Source organism: Gorilla gorilla, chromosome X (assembly GCF_029281585.2).
Source record: "Gorilla gorilla gorilla isolate KB3781 chromosome X, NHGRI_mGorGor1-v2.1_pri, whole genome shotgun sequence".
NCBI classification, from domain to species: Eukaryota; Metazoa; Chordata; class Mammalia; order Primates; family Hominidae; genus Gorilla; species Gorilla gorilla.
In genome coordinates this window covers 141,490,035-141,510,236 of record NC_073247.2, presented here as the reverse complement: position 1 = coordinate 141,510,236, position 20,202 = coordinate 141,490,035, and the positions used below count along the sequence as shown (strand labels likewise).

The following is a 20,202-nucleotide window of genomic DNA, read 5'->3' as shown; positions in this document are numbered from 1 at the left end:
GCCCCTAGGGAGGAAGGAAGTCCAAGCTTCAGTCTCCAGAGATTCTGATGCAGACGGCTCTTGGGTTGAACAGTCAGAGAAAGTCCCTACCTTGTTGTCTCATGTCGATCATCATCAGTCCTTCTGCTCCATCTTCCTAGAGGTGGACAATCAGCTCGACATTATATGGCGTACCCAAGCCCTTTATCTCACTGACCAGAATCCAGAAACCAGAAGTTGGACCATCTGGCTGCCTGTTGGATCAATGCTCCCGGTCAACTCACATCTTCAAGGTCGTCACTGCCATCACTACCACTACCATCATCCCTGTGACCATCACCACTGCTACCATCACTCCTATCAATAGCCATCACCATACAGCCATCACCCCTACAGCCATCAGGCCTGCAGCCATCCCCGCTGCCATCAGCACACCTATAGCCATTGTCACTATGGTAATCACCTCTACAGTTGACATCCTTCAGCCATCACCTCTACAGTCATCACCATTGCTGCTATCACCCTTCCAGCCATCATTCTTACAGCTGTCACCCTTCTGGACATTACAGCCAACTGCACCCATGACCCTCTCACCCCTATAACCATCGTCCCTACAGTCATCTCTCCTACAACCATCATCACATCCGTGCAGCCATCAGCCCTGCAGCCATCACTCCTACAGCCATCAGCACACCTAAAACCATCATCACTAGAGCAGTCACCCCTCCAGTCAGTACCCCTCAGCCATCATGAGTATATTTATCACCACCGCAGCTGAAAAGCACTTACAGCCAACTCCACACCTCTAGCAAGTATCCAACAGGCATTTATCAAACACCTATGCAGTATATTCAATTTGTGGGTTGTCTGTGGCAGATTTTAATAACTTTAATAACTTCTTGTTATTACAAAAGCAACTTGTATTTGTCATACAATTTCACAAACACATAAACAAAAAAAAAATTCAAAATTTCCCATCATTGTCCTCTACACTGTTTTAAGCATCTATCTACTCTCTGTCTATACACATTTTTTTTCTTTTTACAAAAATCATACTGCTCATAAAACAGATAATTGGTTTGGGGAGAAGGGGAGGGGAGAGAAGGGAAGGGAGACATCACACAGGGTAACAGGAAGCTTTTAGGAGTGATGAATATGTTCACTATCTTGACTGTGGTGATGATTTCATGGGGGAATACACATGTCAAAACGTATCAAATTGTATACTTCAAATATGTGCAGTTTATTGTAGCTCCATTATACCTCAATAAAGCTGTTTAAAATTTTTTAATTAAAAAGGGTCATAATTCACACTATTGGTGTCTGCTTTTCACACTAAACACAGTATCTTTTTTTTTTTTCGAGATGGAGTCTCTCACTCTGTCTCCCAGGCTGGAGTGCAGTGGCGTGATCTCGGCTCACTGCAACCTCCACCTCCTGAGTTCAAGCGATTCTTGTGCCTCTGCCTCCCAAGTAGCTGGGACTATAGGTGCGCACCACCACCCTGGTTAATTTTTGTATTTTTTGTAGAGACAGGGTTTCACCATGTTGCCAGGCTGGTCTTGAACTCCTGGTCTCAAGTGACCTCTTTGCCTCATCCTCCCAAAGTGCTGGGATTACAGGCGTGAGCCACTACGCCCAGCTGAACACAGTATCAAGATTGTCTCATGCTATGAAATAGTCTTCAACTACGTGATTTATAATGGCTGCGGAACATCCCATTGTGTGGATGTGCCATGCTTATTTCACCAAGCCCTTGCTGATGAACTTGGGTTGGCTTAAATTTTTAAATTATTCATTGAACATACTTATGGTAAATATTCACATCCATAGTTTTTTTTCTGTAGGGGAAATATCCAGAAGAGGAATTGCTGGGGTCAAAGGTATGCACATTTTTAAGGCTTTCAATTCTGTGGTACTTGTGAAATACTAGGCTTGTCCACCCCTGTTCCCAAGATGTTCTCGTGACTTCCTCTCCGATTCTGCTTCATGCCCTCTGACCATCCAACCTTCAGGGTGAGCTCAGGGAAGATAAGATCTTTCTTCCCTAAGCTGAAACCATACATTCTTTGGCCTACTCAGTCGGCCAGGCAGACTCATGAAAAGATTCCACACCCCAGATCTCCTTCCCACTGGCCTGTGTTTTCCACCCTGAAAGTCCCTACCAGGCGGCCCAGGGGCACTAGCAAGCGCGGTAACTGGTTAAGGCTTTTCGGCATATACAGTAGCCTGGCAGCCATGTAGGGGACCCATTGGGCCTTTGGGGCTCTGCGTGACCAGGGGCAGGAGGGCAGCCCCAGAGGGTTCTGGGATTGGGGACGCCGCTGTAGTGGCCTGGGGCACCTGGAGCCAGGGCCGTGAGGGAGGAAGCAGGTCGCAGAATCTTCCGGGCCTGCGCAGCGGCTGCGTCCCTGGCCGCCTCGCAGGATGTGCCCGCTTCCTGTTTGCTCAGCGCCGGCAGCGACCGAAGATCACACACTAACCGCAGAACCTTCAAAGGCGGCCAGCAAACCAGGGCACAGGGCTGGCGAGGCTTGGGAAAAGGCAGCGAGGGGGAGGTGAGGGTGCCTTGGAGAGAAATATGGAGAGGTGACCAGCTCCCAGGACAGAAGGGAGCAAGTGTTTTCAACGGCTTCCTTCGTTCTCCTTTTCAGATCTGTCTCCTCTGATCAGCAACACCTCCTCCCCGCCACCTGGGGACCGGGGCCAGTGGAGGCGGGGTGTCCAGGACCCCCCATCGGGACTTGCCTTCCCCCAGCTTTTCTCTTCCAACAGATTGCCCTGGCTGAATCCCAATAGGCCAGGTCCTTGCTGGCTAATGACCCTTAAACATGTGTTTAATAGATTTTCCCTTCTGGGTAACATATTTGCATTTTACAGGTTATGTTGTTTGAGGTACGCAGAGCTCTCAGCTAAGGAAGTGATACGAGTCAGTAGTTAAGGGAACAAGGTCACCTTAAACTTGATAATGGGCCGGCAGGCAGAACCTAGGAACTTGCTGTGGGCACAGCCTTGTGCTAGGCCTCGGGAGGAGGTACAAAATAAATAGCCATCAGGGCCCCTTGTACCTGGGAGCTGACATCCTAGGTGGAGTGGCAAGCTTACATTTACCCAGCACTTGTTCTTTACCAAGCACTACATTAAGCACTTGACAGATGTTGAATCCCACCACAACCCCTGGAGGCGAGTAGTTTAATATAAAGATGTATCCAGAAGTATAGATTTGGGGCAGAAGAACCTTGATTTAGCACCAATACTGCAGGATTGCAGGGTGTGTATGTGCGTGTGTGTGTTTTGGGGTTCCACTGATAGTGAAATCAACCTGAACCCTCAGAGGGTGGATGTAGGGCTACCAAAGACACAAAGGTCATCGTAGGCCACATTCAGATAAAGCAGCTCCCACACCAGCGCACTCCAAGTATTTTTTTTAATTTAATTTAATTTAATTTTTTTTTGAGAGTCTTACTCTGTTGCCTAGGCTGGAGTGCAGTGACGCGATCTCGGCTCACTGCAACCTTCACCTCCTGGGTTCAAGCTATTCTCCTGCCTCAGCCTCCTGGGTAGCTGGGACTACAGGCGCATGCCACCATGCCTGGCTTATTTTTTGTATTTTTAGTACAGACGGGGTTTCACCATGTTAGCCAGGATGGTCTTGATCTCCTGACCTCGTGATCTGCCCACCTTGGCCTCCCAAAGTGCTGGGATTACAGGTGTGAGCCACTGCACTCAGCCAAGAAATTCTTATTTAGTAGATGATCATGAGTGGGATATTTGGGACAGGTGAGATCCAGACCATGTACAAAAGCATCTCTCACTCTCTGAATGGATATATTTCTAATTTGAGATAGTAAGAGTTTGGATAGTGAGAGATACTTATATCTGGAAAAACCTCCCAAAAGATTCTTTAAGTTTTAATTAATTAATTAGTTAATTAATTAATTTGAGACAGGGTCTCCCCCTGTTGCCCAGGCTGGAATGCAGTGGCGTGGTCACAGCTCGCTGCAGCTTCAAACTCCTGGGGCTCATGATCCTGCCACCTCAGCCTCCCGGGTAGTTGGGACTACAGGCACATGCCACCATTCCTGGCTGTTTTTTTTTTTTTTTTGCCTATGTTGTCCAGGCTGATCTTGAACTCCTGGCCTCAAGTGATCCTCCTGCCTCTACCTCCCAAAGTGCTGCAATTACAGGTGTAAGCCACTGCACCCGGCCCCCAAAGATTCTTATTTCCATTCCCCCCCACCATCCCCACATCTAGCTGAAAATTATTATACTTCATGGCAGGCAGTGGGCTTTACAACAACCTGGTAAGTCAGGCACTATTGTTATCCCCATTTTCCAGGGAGGAAGCTGAGGCCCAGAGGAGTTAAGTGAATTGCCCACACAGCTAGTAAGCAGTGGAGCCCAGCGTTAAATGCAGGTCTGGTGTTGGCCAGGGCCCACACTACTAACCACTCAGCTGAAGTGCCTGTGATGTGGAGTTCCTGAACGGGGAGGTGAGAGAATTATGGAGCCCTCGGCTTGCAGCCTTCTCTTGGCACCTGATGCTGGTTTGGGTGCCACACTAGGTGCCACAGAGCCACCTTGAAGCAGGCCCAGAGGGGAGTGAACAGGATGGGGAGGACATCTGGAAGTCGCATCACATGTGCAAAGCTGCAATAGCTAGGGTCGATTAAGCGGGGATGAAGTATAGGGAAGTCGTCAACGTGTGAAGTACTAAACTCCTGTCACATTTAGCCTAGGTGATTGGGGTGGGGAAGCAAGTGGTATGAATGATGGGGAACAGATAAATGGAAGGTTTTAGTATATTCCAAGGAACAAATTTTGGCTATTCAGATGGCACTAGTTCAGCTCTGGTAAGTAATGATCTCCCCATCTCTTGAAATATTCAAGTAGGCCGGGCACGGTGGCTGACACCTGTAATCTCAGCACTTTGGGAAGCCCAGGTGAGTGGATCACCAGAGGTCAGGAGTTTGACACCCACCTGACTAACATGGTGAAACCCGTCTCTACTAAAAATACAAAAATTAGGCGGGCATGGTGGCACATGCCTGTAATCCCAGCTACTTGGGAGGCTGAGGCAGGAGAATCGCTTGAACCTGAGAGGTGGAGGTTGCTGTGAGCCAAGATCACGCCACTGCACTCCAGCCTGGGCAACAAGAGTGAAACTCCGTCTCAAACAAAACAAAACAAAACAAAACAAAACAAAACAAAAAAAACAAAAAAAAAAAAAAAGAAAGAAAGAAAAAAAGAAAAGAAAAAGAAATGTCCAAGCAGAGGCCACATAGTTTCTTGAAAATACCTGGACATTTCCAAGGTGAAGCCCACTTTAGTAGCCCGGCCCATTAGCAAATTTAATGGTGGTCATTTTAGGCAGGGAGGGCAGAAAGAGCAAAATTGCAGGAGGGAGAAGGCGGGCAGAGGAAAGCAAGGAGACAAGGGCAGGTGACTCTTGCGCCCATTCCTCATGCCCACATACAACACACACAGAGTGGGCAGCTGGTGGCAGTGACTGATGGGAGGGGAGGGAAAGACAGTGATCTTTGGAACTCTGAACTCGTGATAAGGTCTTGGTTTTAAAACAAAACAAAACAAAAAACACCTGCTGGTAGCTCTGTCAATTACCATCAGAAGAGGAGGCTGGACTTTGGTGCTCAGATTAAAACACACTCATGACTCACTGGTGGGGGGGGTGCACTTTCTATGGGGGACAAGTAGGGGCTGGGCTACTCTGCATAAATCTCTGTCCCACGGTTACAAGGACAAACCTCTCTGATCAGTGGGCCCCTCCCCCATGGGGACAATTGTCCAGGGCTCCAGGGAAGAGGAGGAACAGAACACCTCTCAGAAATGGAGTCAGGTTGTCCTGATTGGATTCAGATTGTTGTATGGTCACCTACTGGCTGCATAACCTTGGGCAAGTGACCTCACCTGCAATGAGCCTTAGTGAAGATGGTAACAGTGATAATGTGGGCCTTTCTTGTGGGTGTGTGTGACTAGGGTTACTACTCAGGTGACATGCATAGAGGGAGTGCTCTCAGCCCAGTGCCCCAGCTAGTGGAAAGTGCTGGGTACCTGGTGAGTGACTCCACATCAGTTCACTTCAGACTCCACCTGGAGTTTCTCCCCTTGCTAAATCCAGGAAGGCCTTGGTGACCGTTAGGAGCTGCCGCTTTCTCCCTTGGTGTCCCCTTGGAATCTTCTTCTTCTTCTCCTTTTTTTTTTTTTTTTTTTGAGACAGAGTCTCACTCTGTGGCCCAGGCTGGAGTGCAGTGGCAAGATCTCGGCTCACTGCAACCTTCGCCTCCCAGATTCTCCTGTCTCAGGCTCCCGAGTAGCTGGGATTACAGGCTCCTGCCACCACACCCGGCTAATTTTTTGTATTTTTAGTAGAGACAGGGTTTCACCATGTTGCCGACAATGTTGCCAAACCAGGCTGGTCTCGAACCCCTGACCTCAGGTGATCCACCCACCTAGGCCTCCTAAAGAGCTGGGATTATAGGCGTGAGCCACCATGCCCGGCCTGGCACCTGCTTCTATGTCTCTTGAGGTCCGCATCTGAATCTCTGCTACATGACCCTGTGGCCCATATCCTATGTCTCCACCTTGTCAAGAGTGCATCCCTCACCCCAAGTTGTTCTAGAACACAAGAGGTGTGACAAACAAGAGGGCCTGAAGCTGCCTGGGACCCGCTGGGAGAGAAACCAGCTTTTCAGCTTCGTGGACTTGCCACGGACCACTGGGGCTTTCTCAACCACCCATCCTACCCGACTTAAGCTGCTTGCTCAGTTCCTGTTTCACAAAGAAACAAGGAAGTGAAGAGATGGGCCGGCCTCTAGGCAAAGGCTAGCTGGGTAGGGGTTTGGGGAGCACCTCCCCCTCCTGGCTGTGACGAGCCATGAGGAGCAGGGACGGACAGGGAGGAAACGGTTGCTACTGAATCTTTCGCATTTCTATATATATATATATTTTTTGGTGCCAAGAGTGCCCAACCACTGATTTGAGGAAGCACCCAGTGAGTTGGTAAAATTCACTGCTGACGTGGTTTAGCTGGCTGAAGAGTAGCCAGCCCAGCCCCTTCTGAGGTCCCAACTCACACACAGCTGGAACCAGCTGACTGGCAAACCAGCAAAGGCTGAGTTAGTTATCATTTAAAAAAATGAACTATTAAGTGTCTCACACCTGTAATCCCAGCACTTTGGGAGGCCAAGGCAGGAGGATTGCTTGAGGCCAGAATTTTGAGACCAGCCTAGGCAACATAGACACCATCTCTATAAAATAAAAATTAAAAAAAAAATTAATCAGGCATGGCGGTGCATGCCTGTAGTCCTAGCTAATCAGGAGGCTGAGGCGGGAGAAGCACTTGAGCCCAGGATTTCAAGGTTACGGTGAGCTATGATGGTGCCATTGCTCTCCAGCCAGGGTGACAGAGCAAGACCCTCTCTCTAAAAAAAAAAAAAAAAAAAAAAAGGAGCTATTTAGATGATTTGTGTATGTACCTATCTACCTATCATCTTACCTATGCCCTTTTCTATTCAGATTTGAAGCTTGAAGGAACGTGGCTCAACACCGCCGTCACCATTGTTGTCACAGCTGTGTGACCTCCAACAGGTCTCCTTGGGCCTCAGTGGGTCATTAGAGGCAGTGAGGGAGTGACAGAAGCACACACTGAAAGCGAGAGCGGAGTCATTGTGGAGCTGAGTCAGTATGCTGCGGATTTAGTCCTTGCTCTGGCCCCACTGGACTGTGTGACCTTGGACAAGTCCCTTCCTCTTCCTGGGTTGCTGTTGAAGTTTTCCCATCTGTACGCTGAAAGGACTGCACCAGGTTTTGTGTGTGTGTGTGTGTGTGTGTGTGTTTGGTCATGGAGCTCCTATTCAGGATTGGCTCTTGAATTTTGCGGGCCTTGTGCAAAATGAAAATGCCTGGTGCCTCTTGCTTAAAAATTATCAAGAATTTTGAGACAGTGACAGGCGAGCATTAAACCAAGCATGGGGCCCTTCTAAGCACAAAGTCTTGAGGGACTGCACAGGTCCTACACCTGTGAAGCTGGCCCTGCAACTACTTCAAGTACAATTTTATGGGAAGCCCGTCAGGGCTACTTCGTGCAGCAGCTCTGTTTTCCTCGACAGCCCCTGTGGTGTTTCTGAGGCATCTCAGGCTCCCGGGAGCATAGTTGGAAAGACGTAAATTAGATGTTTGCTCTAGAGCCTTTCTAATTTCGGCTATTTATATATAAAACTTGGGTTCCAGACCTTTTTCTTACCTACCTGCAAAGGTGAAGCTGAATTGAACTTGTGCTGGGCAAATAACAGCTATATCATTTCTTGTCTGTGTGGCTTCCTGGTTTAGAGTGCTGCCACATCCGGGTCTCATGAGCCTCTCGCTGTAACCTCACCAAGAAGGCAGCATGGGAGATTCTAGAAAGGATAACTGAAGACCAGAGAGAAGTGACTTGCCCAAGGCCACACAGCTGGCACAAATGGGACTCAAACCCCAGAATCTTAACTCCTAGGAAAAGGGGCTTTTCCACATGGCCGGCTCCCCAGGCAATCAGCAGGCAAGGAGAGGTTTGCTAAGCCCCATCCTCCAACATTAAAACAAAGTACTAGAGCCCAAGGGGACAGTTCCTAACAATCTTTCATTCCTAACGATGTCACAAGAGTCCCTGTGTATCAGCCCTGGTGTATGTGCCCTGACTGTTTCCCTGCCTGACCCAGAGTTAATCCCTTAAAGCAGGAAAGGTCAAGTCTGGCCATCTGGGTCCCAGGGGAGGGAAGAGCTGGGGTGACTGTGAGCCCTCGTTCCAGCCGCATTCCAGGGCTGGGTTCTTCCTCCCAGAATGGTAGGCTGGAAGGGGCAGTTAAGGGGATTCAGAGATGAGGTGGAGTCCTGGGTCTCGCACTGAGGAAAAAAGCACGAGCTGCCTCGGTCCGAAAGGCCTGTGTGAGGGTGTTGGTCAGGTGCCTGGTCTTGCCACCCATGACCTGCCAGAACCCCAGGAGCAAGTGTCAGGGTGCAAAGGCAAAGGTCTGGCAGGGTCTGGGGAGGCATTATTGTGTGGAACTGCTTCTCACCAGTGGTGTGATCCTGCTTGAGCCTCAGTTTTCTCGTCAGTAAAATGATGAAAGCCATACCACTTGCCCTTTATTTTTCTTTATTTTTTTATTATTATTATTATTTTTTGAGATGGAGTCTCGCTCTGTTGCCCAGGCTGGAGTGCAGAGGCACGATCTCAGCTCACTGCAACCTCCGCCTCCTGGGTTCAAACGATTCTCCTGCATCAGCCTCCTGAGTAGCTGGGACTATAGGTGTGCGCCACCACACCCAGCTAATTTTTGTATTTTTAGTAGAGACGGAGTTTCACCATGTTGCCCAGGCTGCTCTCAAAATCCTGGCCTCATGTGATCCTCCCACCTCAGCCTCCCAAAGTGCTGTGATTACAGGGGTGAGCCACCACACCCGGCCAGGACTTGCCCTTTCTTGAGAGTGGATTCTAGAGTCCTCTGACTGGTTTAAATCTGGCTTTTTTTCATTTACCCAATGAAAAAAGTGACTTTGAGCCACTTGATAAATCTCTATGGGCCTCACTGAGTTCCTGCACTTGCAAAATGGGAATAAGAAAAGGGCCTTCTCAGAGGTTGTGAGGATTAAATGAGAAAATGCATGTAAAGCTTCTTGCACGGTGGCACATAAACAGTAAATGGCAGCCATGATGATGATGATGGTGATGATGATGAGGGTGATGATGACTTTAATTTTATTAGTAGTACGTGTCTTTGTGGGGTGAGCAGGTGAGGGAGCAAATTACTTAGCAAACAGAGGCCCATCTTTGGATACTCAGTAAGGCTTGGTCAGGGCTGGAGCCTCTGGATGCAAGCATTGGTGATGGTAACCATCACAGGTCACCCTCACACTCAGCAGACTAGGCCTGATGGTTTCAGGCCAGGAGACTTCTCTGCCTGGTGCCTTTGCCTGGCACCCTGCACCTTGGTTCTTTCCTTCCACCAACTGTGCGCTGCTTGGCAAAGGTGCCAGCCCCAAGTTTTCTGGACTACATTTGACAATTTCCCCAGTGTAGGGCTCCTTTCTGTCCCTTCCACAAGGTTACAATACCTTTTTAGACAGGCTGGAGGTTGGCTGGTTGGGCGTGGTGTGCACGTGCATCTGTGCACATGCGCACACATATTCATATGCATGCTCACGCACACACTCTCAAGCCCACGTGCTCCCCCACTGAGCTTCTAGGAGCCTCATGTCCCCACCCCCACCTCACCCTCTCTTCTTCCTCCCCCACCACAAAAGCCACAGGTGACAGCAGTCTCTGGCAACACAGCAGACACAATGCAAAACCCAGAGGCAAGTGTCTTTGTTAGGCTGTTTTAAATGTCTTAGCAGGATGTGGACCCAGGTGGCTAACGGCCAATTTGGCCGGAGCAAATTCTTCTCACCACAGTGGGCTCAGAGAATGAGGAGAGGGCTGGGAGATGGGCTCAAGGACTCTGCATGGTGCTGAAGGGTGAAAGAGCTGGAATGCTGGCTCATCTGGCCCCATCAACTCCCAACCAAATTCGTGTGTCCTTAGGCAAAGCCCACTCCCTGTCTGAAGCTCAGTTTTCCTGTCTGTAAAATGGAGAAACCAGACACTGTCCACACAAGGTGAAGGGGCATCCAAGAATGCGGGAGGATTTAACAGCATTGTAGCTGTGGTTGCACTTTGGAAAGTTCAAAGGGCTCCTCGAATGCCAGGGAAGTCTAGAATAGTGACGGGTTCCGGCTGCCCAAGTTTGTTCTCCAACCTCTGGTAGGGTCATATTCCAGAGTGCCTCACCGCATTCCCTCTTACTCCACAGCCAAATTCCTATGGCTTAACTCCCTCTGCTGTTACTTGGCATGGAGCCTACCCAGGGTTTAGGAATGATGGGTTCACATGTGGGGGGTTGATGTTTCATGCCCTGGCTGGGTGGGAACAGCTCTGGCTATGCCCAACAGGTGGTGATAGGTTTGGGTTCTCCTGGGACCACGGCACCCTTGGGTGGTAGGGGCATTGCTCTCTTGGGGTTTTGTTTGGCGGGAGGGGAGCAGCTGTAGCAGTCTGTGCTAGGTTATAGGTTAGGCCTACTGAGATCACAGAAGAGAAGAGACTAGCTGGCTTTCCTATCTCGGGGCCTGGGATTAGGGGCCCAGGGTGTGGTATACAACCCCGGGGTGCAGGGAGGTGCCGTCTGGGGCCAAGAAGCCCTGTGTTCCTGGGGCCTGGTCTTGGAGAAGGAGGATGAATGCAAAGGTTTCCAGGCAATGGGCCAGCAGGGGCTCTTGGGGTGTGTTCAGTGCAGGGTGAGGGGAGCTAAGCAAGGGAGCCCCCCATCTAGATGGAGGGTTAACAGGAGAGTCTGGAGCCTCTAGACACTCCAGCCGAGGATGGCAAGGGTGGAGACCACTAACACAGAGGTCCAGGAGGCGGTGTCTGGGGCCCTGGCGGCCAGGGGCTCTGTGTGCTGTTGAAGCCACTCGAACTCCTCTAGTAGCTGGCGCCTCTGCAGCTCTGGACCCACCTTCTCCCGGATGGTCTGGTAGTAGCGATTCAGGTACTGGAGCTGCAAAGGATAGAAGGGGTGACAGCCTCTCCAAGCCAAGCTGCCAAGAGGTGAAGTCTTGGTGACGCCCAGTCCCCTGCTGTGGTACTCCAGCTGTCACCATAGTCCAGATGGCCACAGGTCCCCCACCATCATCAGGCTTCAGGAATTCTCTGGGGCTTTTCAGAGGCAGTTCCCCTCGCTGGCTGTTTCATGTCATGGTGATGTTCATGGGCGGTGGGGTGGGTAGATTTCAGGCCCGAGAATGGGAGTAAGCTGGGCAGGCATTCTTATCCTCAGCTTACAAAAGAGGAGACAGAGGCAAAAGAATGGAAGGGATCACTTATAGTTCCAGGCCTTGTAGTGGCCGAGCTCAGAGGCCCAATCTCAGATTCCTCCAGTTATTCACCACCTGAGGTTGGGCAGGCTGGTCTGACTGGAAAGTTCTAGAAGCTCTGGGGTCTCTGATGAGCTGGGGAGGAATGCCCCAGTGTGTGTCTGCAGGTGCCACCAGTGTGGACCCTCCTGGAGGAGGGGCAGGGACAGAGGATGTGGTGGCAGGTAGCAGAGGCAGGAAAGGCCCAGGGTCAGGGAGAAGGCAATGCTGAGGGGCACTCACATGCTCGGGAGACAGCAGGCTGACATCGATGAGGTTCCGGTCATAGGGCACAAATGATACCACTTCAAAGGTCAGGTAGCTCCCTGGGTACTGGGAGCCCAGAAGAGAAGCCGGGTAAGCAGGACAGTGAGGGAGGAGGAGGAACTGGGCTGAAGGGAAGGAGGGAGCACTCCACCCGGAGGACACAAGGAGCTGGGCCTCATCAACCCTGGACGCCCTGGCTAGGCCTGAGCCTTCTAGAGTCCCTTCTCTTGGCCAGCCCCCTTGTCTGCCACTTAGTGCTCCACCTTTGGTGCTTCCCTCCTGATTCTGGAAATTTAGACTTAGGTTTGTGTTTTTCAAAGTACGCACATCAACAGCACTTAGGGAGCACGATAAATATGCAGATTCCAGGGCCCACCTCCCAAACCTACTGGAGGCAGAATCCTTAGGGCAGGGCCCAGAAATCTAAATTTCAATTATTTTATTTTATTTTTTTGAGATAGGATCTCCCTCTGTTACCCAAGCTAGAGAGCAGTGACGCGATCATGGCCTCTGCAGCCTCTACCTCCTGGGCTCAGGTGATCCTTCTACCTCAGCCTCCCAAGTAGCTGGGATTATTGATGGGCACCACCACACCCAGATACGTTTTGTATTTTTTGTAGAGATGCGGTTTCACCATGTTGGCTAGGCTGGTCTCGAACTCCTAAGCTCAGGTGAACCACCCACCTCAGCTTCCCAAAGTGCTGGGATTACAGGCATGACCCACCACGCCTGGCTGATCTGATGGTTTTATAAGACAGTTTTCCCTGCTCTTGTTAGCTCTCTCTTTCCTGCCACCATGTCGAGATCCTTGCTTCCCCTTCGCCTTCTGCCATGATTGTAAGTTTCCCAAGGCCTCCCCAGGCATGTGGGAACTGTGAGCCAATTAAACCTCTTTCCTTTAAAAATTACCCAGTCTTGGGTAGTATCTTTATAGCAATGTGAGAACAGACTAATACACCAGTCTCTACAAAAAAAACACAAAAATTAGCTGAGCATGGTGGTGTCCATCTATAGTCCTAGTTATTTGGGAGGCTGAGGTGGAAGGGTGGGAGCATCTCCTGAGCCCAGGAGGTTGAAGCTGCAGCGGGCTGTGATCGTGCCACTGCACTCCAGCCTCGGCAACAGAGTGAGACCCTGTCTCTAAAAAAAAAAAAAAAGAGGCCAGGTGCAATGGATGGCTTACGCCTGTAATCCCAGCACTTTGGGAGTCTGAGGTGGGTGGATCATTTGAGGTCAGGAGTTCAAGACCAGCATTACCAACATGGTGAAACCCCATCTCTAGTCTCTACTAAAAATACAAAAATTAGTTGGGCATGGTGGTGGGCGCCTGTAGTCCCAGCTACTCGGGAGGCTGAAACCACAAAAGATGTAGAGGAAAACCTATATCAATTCATTTATAATCTCAGGGTGGAAAAGAGTCTTTCTGTGCAAGATCAGAAGCTATGAAGGAAAAGATTAATAACTCTGACTAAACTAAATAGAAAATGGAAACAATGTTTATGGAAACAATGTCATAAACAAAGCCAAGAGTTGTGTGACAAATATAGCACATATCACAGAGAGAGGGTGAATTTTCATATTTACCATGAGCTTTTACAAATCCATAAGACAAAAATAGGCAAAACAGGAACAAATAGGGCAAAGGACATGAAAAGGCAATTCACTAAAATTAACACCAAATGGTTCACATACATGTGGAAAGATGCTCAAGTTCATCCTTAAAGAAATTCAAGGCTGGGTGTGGTGGCTCACGCCTGTAATCCAGAACTTTGGGAGGCCAAGGCAGGTGGATCACCTGAGGTCAGGAGTTCAAGACCAGCCTGGCCAACACGGTGAAACCCTGTTTCTACTAAAAATACAAAAATTAGCCAGTCGTGGTGGTGTGCGCCTGTAATTCCAGCTACTCAAGAGGCTAAGGCAAGAGAATCACTTGAACCCGGGAGGCGGAGGTTGCGGTGAGCCAAGATCTCGCCACTGCACTCCAGCCTGGGAGAAAGAGGGAGACTCCATCAAAAAAAAAAAAAAAAAAAAGAAAAAGAAAGAAAGAAAGAAAAAAAGAAATACAAGTCAAAACAACAATAGAATACCATGTTTCACCTATCAGATTGGAAAAATTAGTGACTTTGATGATTCTCAGTGCTAGTGAGTATGTGAGGAAATGGGCACTCTCACACACTGTTGGAGAAAGTACAATCGGTGCAACCTTTCTGGAGGGCAGTTTGACAATATCTATCAAATTACCTATTAAAAATGCTTGTACTTTTTGTCTTGGAAATCCCTACGCCAGATATGTACCTTCTGGATATAGTCCCAAAAGCTCACCAAGATGTTTATACAGTGATTTGTAGCATTGATGGCAAATATGGTAAAAATTTGGAAACAGCCTCAATATCCACGGTTGGTTAAATAAATCATGGGACATCCACATACTATAGGCTCTTCCACAACCCTTCAAAAGAATGAGGTAGATCTCCCTGCACTATTGCAGACCACTCTCCTAGGTTTACTATTAAGTAAAGGGCAGCGGGGCAGGGAAGGAAGGTGCAGAAAAGTATGTACGGTAGAATCCATTTTGTTTGTATTTTCAAAATATATACATAGATAGATACATACGCTGTGTGTGCCTGAAATGTTCTCAGGAAGGAAACTGAGCAAGAAAGAGACTTTTTTTTCCCTTCTCTTTTCTTTCTTTTTCTTATTCTTTTTTAAGAGACAGATTCTCACTCTGTCGCCCAGGCTGGAGTGCAGTGGTGTGATCTCGGCTCACTGCAACCTCCACCTCCCGGGTTCAAGCGATTCTCTTGCCTCAGCCTCCTGAGTAGCTGAGATTACAGGCACACACTACGACGCCTGGCTAATTTTTGTATTTTTAGTAGAAATGGGGCTTCACCATGTTGCCCAGGCTGGTCTTGAACTCCTGACCTCAAGTGATCCGCTGACTTCTGCCTCCCAAAGTGTTGGGATTACAGGTGTGAGCCACCATGCCTGGCCCTGATTTGTATTTTTTTTTTTTTTGAGACTGAGTTTTGCTCTTGTTGCCCAGGTTGGAGTACAATGGCATGATCTTGGCTCACCGCAACCTCCGCCCCCCAGGTTCAAGTGATTCTCCTGCCTCAGCCCCATGAGTAGCTGGGATTACAGGCATGCGCCACCGCACCCGGCTAATTTTGTATTTTTAGTAGATATGGGGTTTCTCCATGTTGGTCAGGCTGGTCTCGAACTCCTGACCTCAGGTGATCCACCAGCCTCGGCCTTCCAAAGTGCTGGGATTACAGGCGTAAGCCACCACGCCCGGTCTTGTATTTCTTTAAGGATGAACTTGAGCATCTTTCCACATGCATGTGGACCATTTGGTGTTAATTTTAGTGAATTGCCTTTTCATGTCCTTTGCCCTATTTTTTCCTGTTTTGTCTATTTTTGTCTTATGGATTTGTAAAAAGCTCATGGTAAAATAAGAAAACTCACCCTCTCACAATGCCATAAACAAAGCCAAGAGATATTTGTCACACATCTCTTGGCTTTGTTTATGGCATTGTTTCCATAAACATTGTTTCCATTTTCTATTTAGTCAGAGTTATTAATCTTTTCCTTCATGGCTTCTGGTCTTGCACAGAAAGACTCTTTTCCACCCTGAGATTATAAATGAATTGATATAGGTTTTCCTCTACATCTTTTGTGGTCTCATTGCTCACCTTAAAACTTTGGTCCATCTGGAATTTTATTTTGGAGGTTATTCAGTTTAATCCCCCCAAATGATTAGCCATTTGTTCCCCCTGTCCATTTGCTGAATAATCATTTTTTTCTTACTCTTTTGAAAAATCAGCTTTCTTGTAAACTAAATTCCCATGTTGTTTATGGGAATAAGAGGGTTTATTTCTGGACTGATTGTTCTGTTTCATTGTTACAGCTATCTATTTCATCTCCAGTGTCATACTGTTTTAGTTATGGTAGTTTGTGTTCAAATTTGAGAGGACTGGCTTTTCTTATTGCTTTTTTTTTAGATTGGGTTTTGCTCTGTCACCGAGGCTAGAGTGCAGTGGTGTGGTCACAGCTCACTGCAGCCTCAACCTCCCTAGGCTTAGACCATCCTCCCACTTCAGCCTCCCGAGTAGCTGGGACTGCAGGTGCATGACACCACGCCCAGCTAATTTTTTTTTGTATTTTTTGTTGAGATGGGGTCTTGCCATGTTGCCCAGGCTGGTCTCAAACTCCTGAGCTCAAGTGATCCTCCTGCCTTGGCCTCCCAGAGTGCTGGGATTACAGGCATGAGGCACTGCACCTGGCCCTGCTCTTCTTTTTCAGAATTTTCCTAGCTATCTTCGCATGTTTATTTTTACAAATAAACTTTACTATCTTTTTGTGAAGTTACAAAAGTATCCAGTTAGCACTGGAATTGAGGTTATCTTGAATTTATAGATTAATTTAGAGAGAAATGATATCTTCATAATATTGAGGCTTCTCTCCAGAGAGCACCATTTACTTAAATCTTTTTTATGTCCCTTAGTAGAGAGTTTCTCCATGTAAGCCTTTTTAAGTTTACATCTAGGTATTTTATCTTGTTGGCTGCTATTATACAGAATCTTTATTTCTAACAAGCTCCCCTGGCGATTATTATGTGCATTGAGAACCAATGATATAGGGCAGGGATACTGATTCACTTGGTCTGGAATGGGGCCTGGGCATGGGCATTTAAAGCACCAGAAAGCTCTCTGGGTGATTCAAATGTGCAAGTGAGTTTGAAAAGTCTGACTTATGGAATTCCTAAGGAAGACTCCAGATAAATTCATGCCTGCACACTAAATGCCCTTCTCCTTTGATCTTCCTCCCCACTTTCCTCCCATGCAGCCCAAAGTCACTGACATGCTGCCCACACCTCCAGCCCATCCTGGTGGCAGTTTACCTTGGTCTTTGCTTCTACCACGAGAGCCACGTCTTCGAGACGGATCCCAAATTCTCCATCCTTATAGTAACCAGGTTCTGGGAGACACAGAGATGCTTGTGGCATTAAGCTGGGAGAGGGCCCAAGCCCAGGCTTCCTGTACCTACTGATGAGTGGCTGGAGGGACTGGCTGCCTGGCTGTCCCCTGGCTGTTGACTCTGGCAGCCCCACAACTGGTTAGATGCTTGTTGGCTAAGCAGAGGCAACTCATCCCTGTCAGGCCTCAGATCCCCCACAGGGGCATCTCTGACTCACCCTCTCTTCCCTGTAGCCCAGCAGGGAAGCCCTAAAAACCCACTTGGGTCCTGAAGGTACTCCCATCTCCCTGGATGCCACTGTCCTGTTACTCCAGCATTTGGCAACTCCAGAGTCTGAATATACAGCTGGGTCTACGGCCATAACACCCTGAACGCACCTGATCTCATCTGAATATACAGCTGGGAAACAACTCCCAAGAGCAAAAAGAGGGTCTGGGCTGAGGGGAGCTGGAATTAGGGTGGGACAAGCCATTTGGGGCTGGGCGTAGCGGTGGGAATGGGGAGGTGAGTCCCGAGCTGTACTAGTGCCTGCTGTGCTCCTCTGAAGGCTGGTACACTCTAGACTGCAGTCCTGGGCTAGCCCTGCTCTGGGATGGGGTGGTGAGGTAGAGGGGCCTGAGGGCCATACCAATGGAAGTGAACATGCCCTTGGCCATAGCGATGTTGTTGGACTGGAATCCCACTGGCCCTAGAAATGAAGACATAAACATGGTATCAGTTCTCCTATACTCACCAGCTTGGAAGTGAGCAGCTTCCGAGGAAGAGCAGATAAGTGAGGATCCCAGAGCATCTCTATGAGCACAGGTCCATCACATCATTGTCTGCCTGGGCCTGGCACACACCAGATTGGCTCTGGCTTTTATTATTTATTTAGGTATTGAGAGGGGTCTTGCTGTGTTGCCCAGGCTGGAGTGCAGTGGTGCCATCATGGCTCACTGCAGCCTTGACCTCCTGGGATCCTCCCACCTCAGCCTCCCGAGTAGCCAGGACTACAGGCACATGCCACCATACCTGGATACTTAAAACATTTCTTTTGTAGAGACGGGGTCTTGCTGTGTTTCCCAGGCTGATCTCAAACTCCTGGCCTCAAGTGATCCTCCCACCTTGGCCTCCCAAAGCAGTGAGACTATGGGTGTGAGTCACCACATGCAGCTGGCTCTGGCTTTTATTTCTCTGGGGTCTATACAAGTTAGTCACTAGGGCTTGACCCTCTTTCTGGTGCCCTCTTGAATGCCAAGCAGCCAGCAGGACTGGCCTGCTGCTGGCATTCCTCACTTACCCTCTGGAGCTGGGTAACCTTGGGTAGATCATGGCATCTTTGTGGGTCTTTGTCATTTCCATACCTGTGAAATGCTCTACCTTCATAGAGGGTATAATAAAAGGGGGGTGGCCTGGGAAGTGCTGAGGAGACACCTACACTCATGCACACACAGGAAGTTGCCAATGCCGTGGCCTGTCCCGTGACCATAATTGAGACCAGCATCCCACAAGGCTCTGCGGGCAAAGGCCTCCACCATTCGCCCTGGAAGGGAAGAGAGATTGACCCCAGTCAGATGGCTTTACCGAAGACTGTCCACCTTGCCCCTTCTTGCTTCACTATCAGAGTGGTGCCTAAGAAGAGGGGCCCCTGAGAGGCCGCTAAGCATGCACTGATGCAATGATGTTGGGTTGGGATGGAGAGGGGCTGATGGATGGAGTTAGTGGTTCCCTCGCCAGACCAGCCCATCACTATCTCCAGCTTACCATACATTGTATCCATTACCTGGATTGATGCCTCTACTGTAATTTCTCCCCATCTGTCAGGGCTTTGCACTTTGACACCTAATTCCTCTAAGAATCCTCCCATAATTGCTGTGGCCCACTGATCTCTCCCACCTCTGAGCAACAGTGTTAGATTAAGAGGCAGGAAACTCGGGTTCAAGGCCTGGGTCTCCCGCTAACCTTCTGTGTGACCTTGGGCAAGTCACTTTCTCTCTCTAGGCTGGATTTTCTCATCTACATAAGGGATGGGAGGATGACAAAATCCTTGCCCCACCAGCCTCCCAGGGTGATGGTCTGAGTCCTGTGAAATCAGGGCCAGAGGCTGTGTCCAGCCTGGTTTCTGAAACCCACCTGATGTAGCAGCGGGAAAGATGAGCCTGGACAGGTCAATATTTCCTATCAGCACACGGGTGTATGCCTCCTGATGGGGAGAGGAAGAGGTGATGTGGAGGACGGGAGGAGGAGCCAGGGGAGTTTCCAGCTGCTTGGCCTATGGATACACAGTGCAGGGCCCAGGCCTGGGTGTGTGTAGGCAGGGTGGGAGGAGTTGCATCGTCATGTGTGGCTGCCCGGGTTCTGGAAGATGGCCAGCAGAGGCTGAGGAGGGCCTTCCCAAAGCTGGGGCTCCATCACGTGCTTCCCTCTGGCTGGTCTATGAGGATCATTACAATATCTGCAGGAGACACTTGGTGGCGGTGAACCGAGGCTGTGACTCCCTGGGCTGAATCCTGACTCAGCCACTCACTCTGAGACCTTGGGCAGGCGACTTTAACTGCTGTGTGCCTCAGTTTCCTTATCTGCGATGGGAAGATAACAGGACCTAGCTCCTACGGTTGTTGGGAGAGGCAGGCAGACTAATGTACAGAAGGTGCTGCCAACAGCGTGCATGCTTCACAGAAGTTTAGCACACTCATTCCTGTGGTTGTGAGGCTGCTGAGTTTTCTTAAGGCCTTTCATGAGGGTTGAGGTTTGCTGACTTGGCAGCTTAGCCTTCCTCTGTCAGCGGAGGGAGGTGGGCTGACAGTGGCCTCTTCTGGTCACTTCCAGAGGCGATGTGGTCAATCTCCGTCACCACACAGGTTCACAGGCTTGTCACTTTGGGCAGGACAGCCAGAGGCAGCAGACTCCGCCGCTAAACTGTGAGCTCCTGGAGACCTGGACAGCATTTTGTTCCCCTCTCTGTGTTTCCAGCACAATGTCTGCCCCATAGTCGGCCTGCTGCATGCAGCATGACGGCAGCTTGCTGCTCCACCCCCAGGGCCCTCTGGT

General features: G+C 49.3%; 1 protein-coding gene across 2 annotated transcripts in view; it reads right to left on the bottom strand.

Annotated features, from left to right (window-relative positions):
* Positions 1 to 10,342: 10,342 nt before the first annotated feature.
* The window catches only part of XPNPEP2 (X-prolyl aminopeptidase 2), a 30,807-nt gene continuing 20,947 nt past the window's right edge, over positions 10,343 to 20,202 (bottom strand). Inside the window, exons 16-21 of one of the 2 annotated variants that reach the window (XM_031006151.3) lie at positions 19,285 to 19,354; positions 18,590 to 18,694; positions 17,801 to 17,860; positions 17,096 to 17,172; positions 12,172 to 12,261; positions 10,343 to 11,573 (exon numbers count right to left, since the gene is read on the bottom strand). In XM_031006151.3, the coding sequence (XP_030862011.1) occupies positions 11,379 to 11,573; positions 12,172 to 12,261; positions 17,096 to 17,172; positions 17,801 to 17,860; positions 18,590 to 18,694; positions 19,285 to 19,354 (597 nt within the window). In that variant the 3' untranslated portion in view covers positions 10,343 to 11,378. Of the gene's footprint in view, positions 11,853 to 12,171; positions 12,262 to 17,095; positions 17,173 to 17,800; positions 17,861 to 18,589; positions 18,695 to 19,284; positions 19,355 to 20,202 lie in introns of both variants that reach the window. The other variant, XM_063703092.1, reaches the window with a different exon arrangement.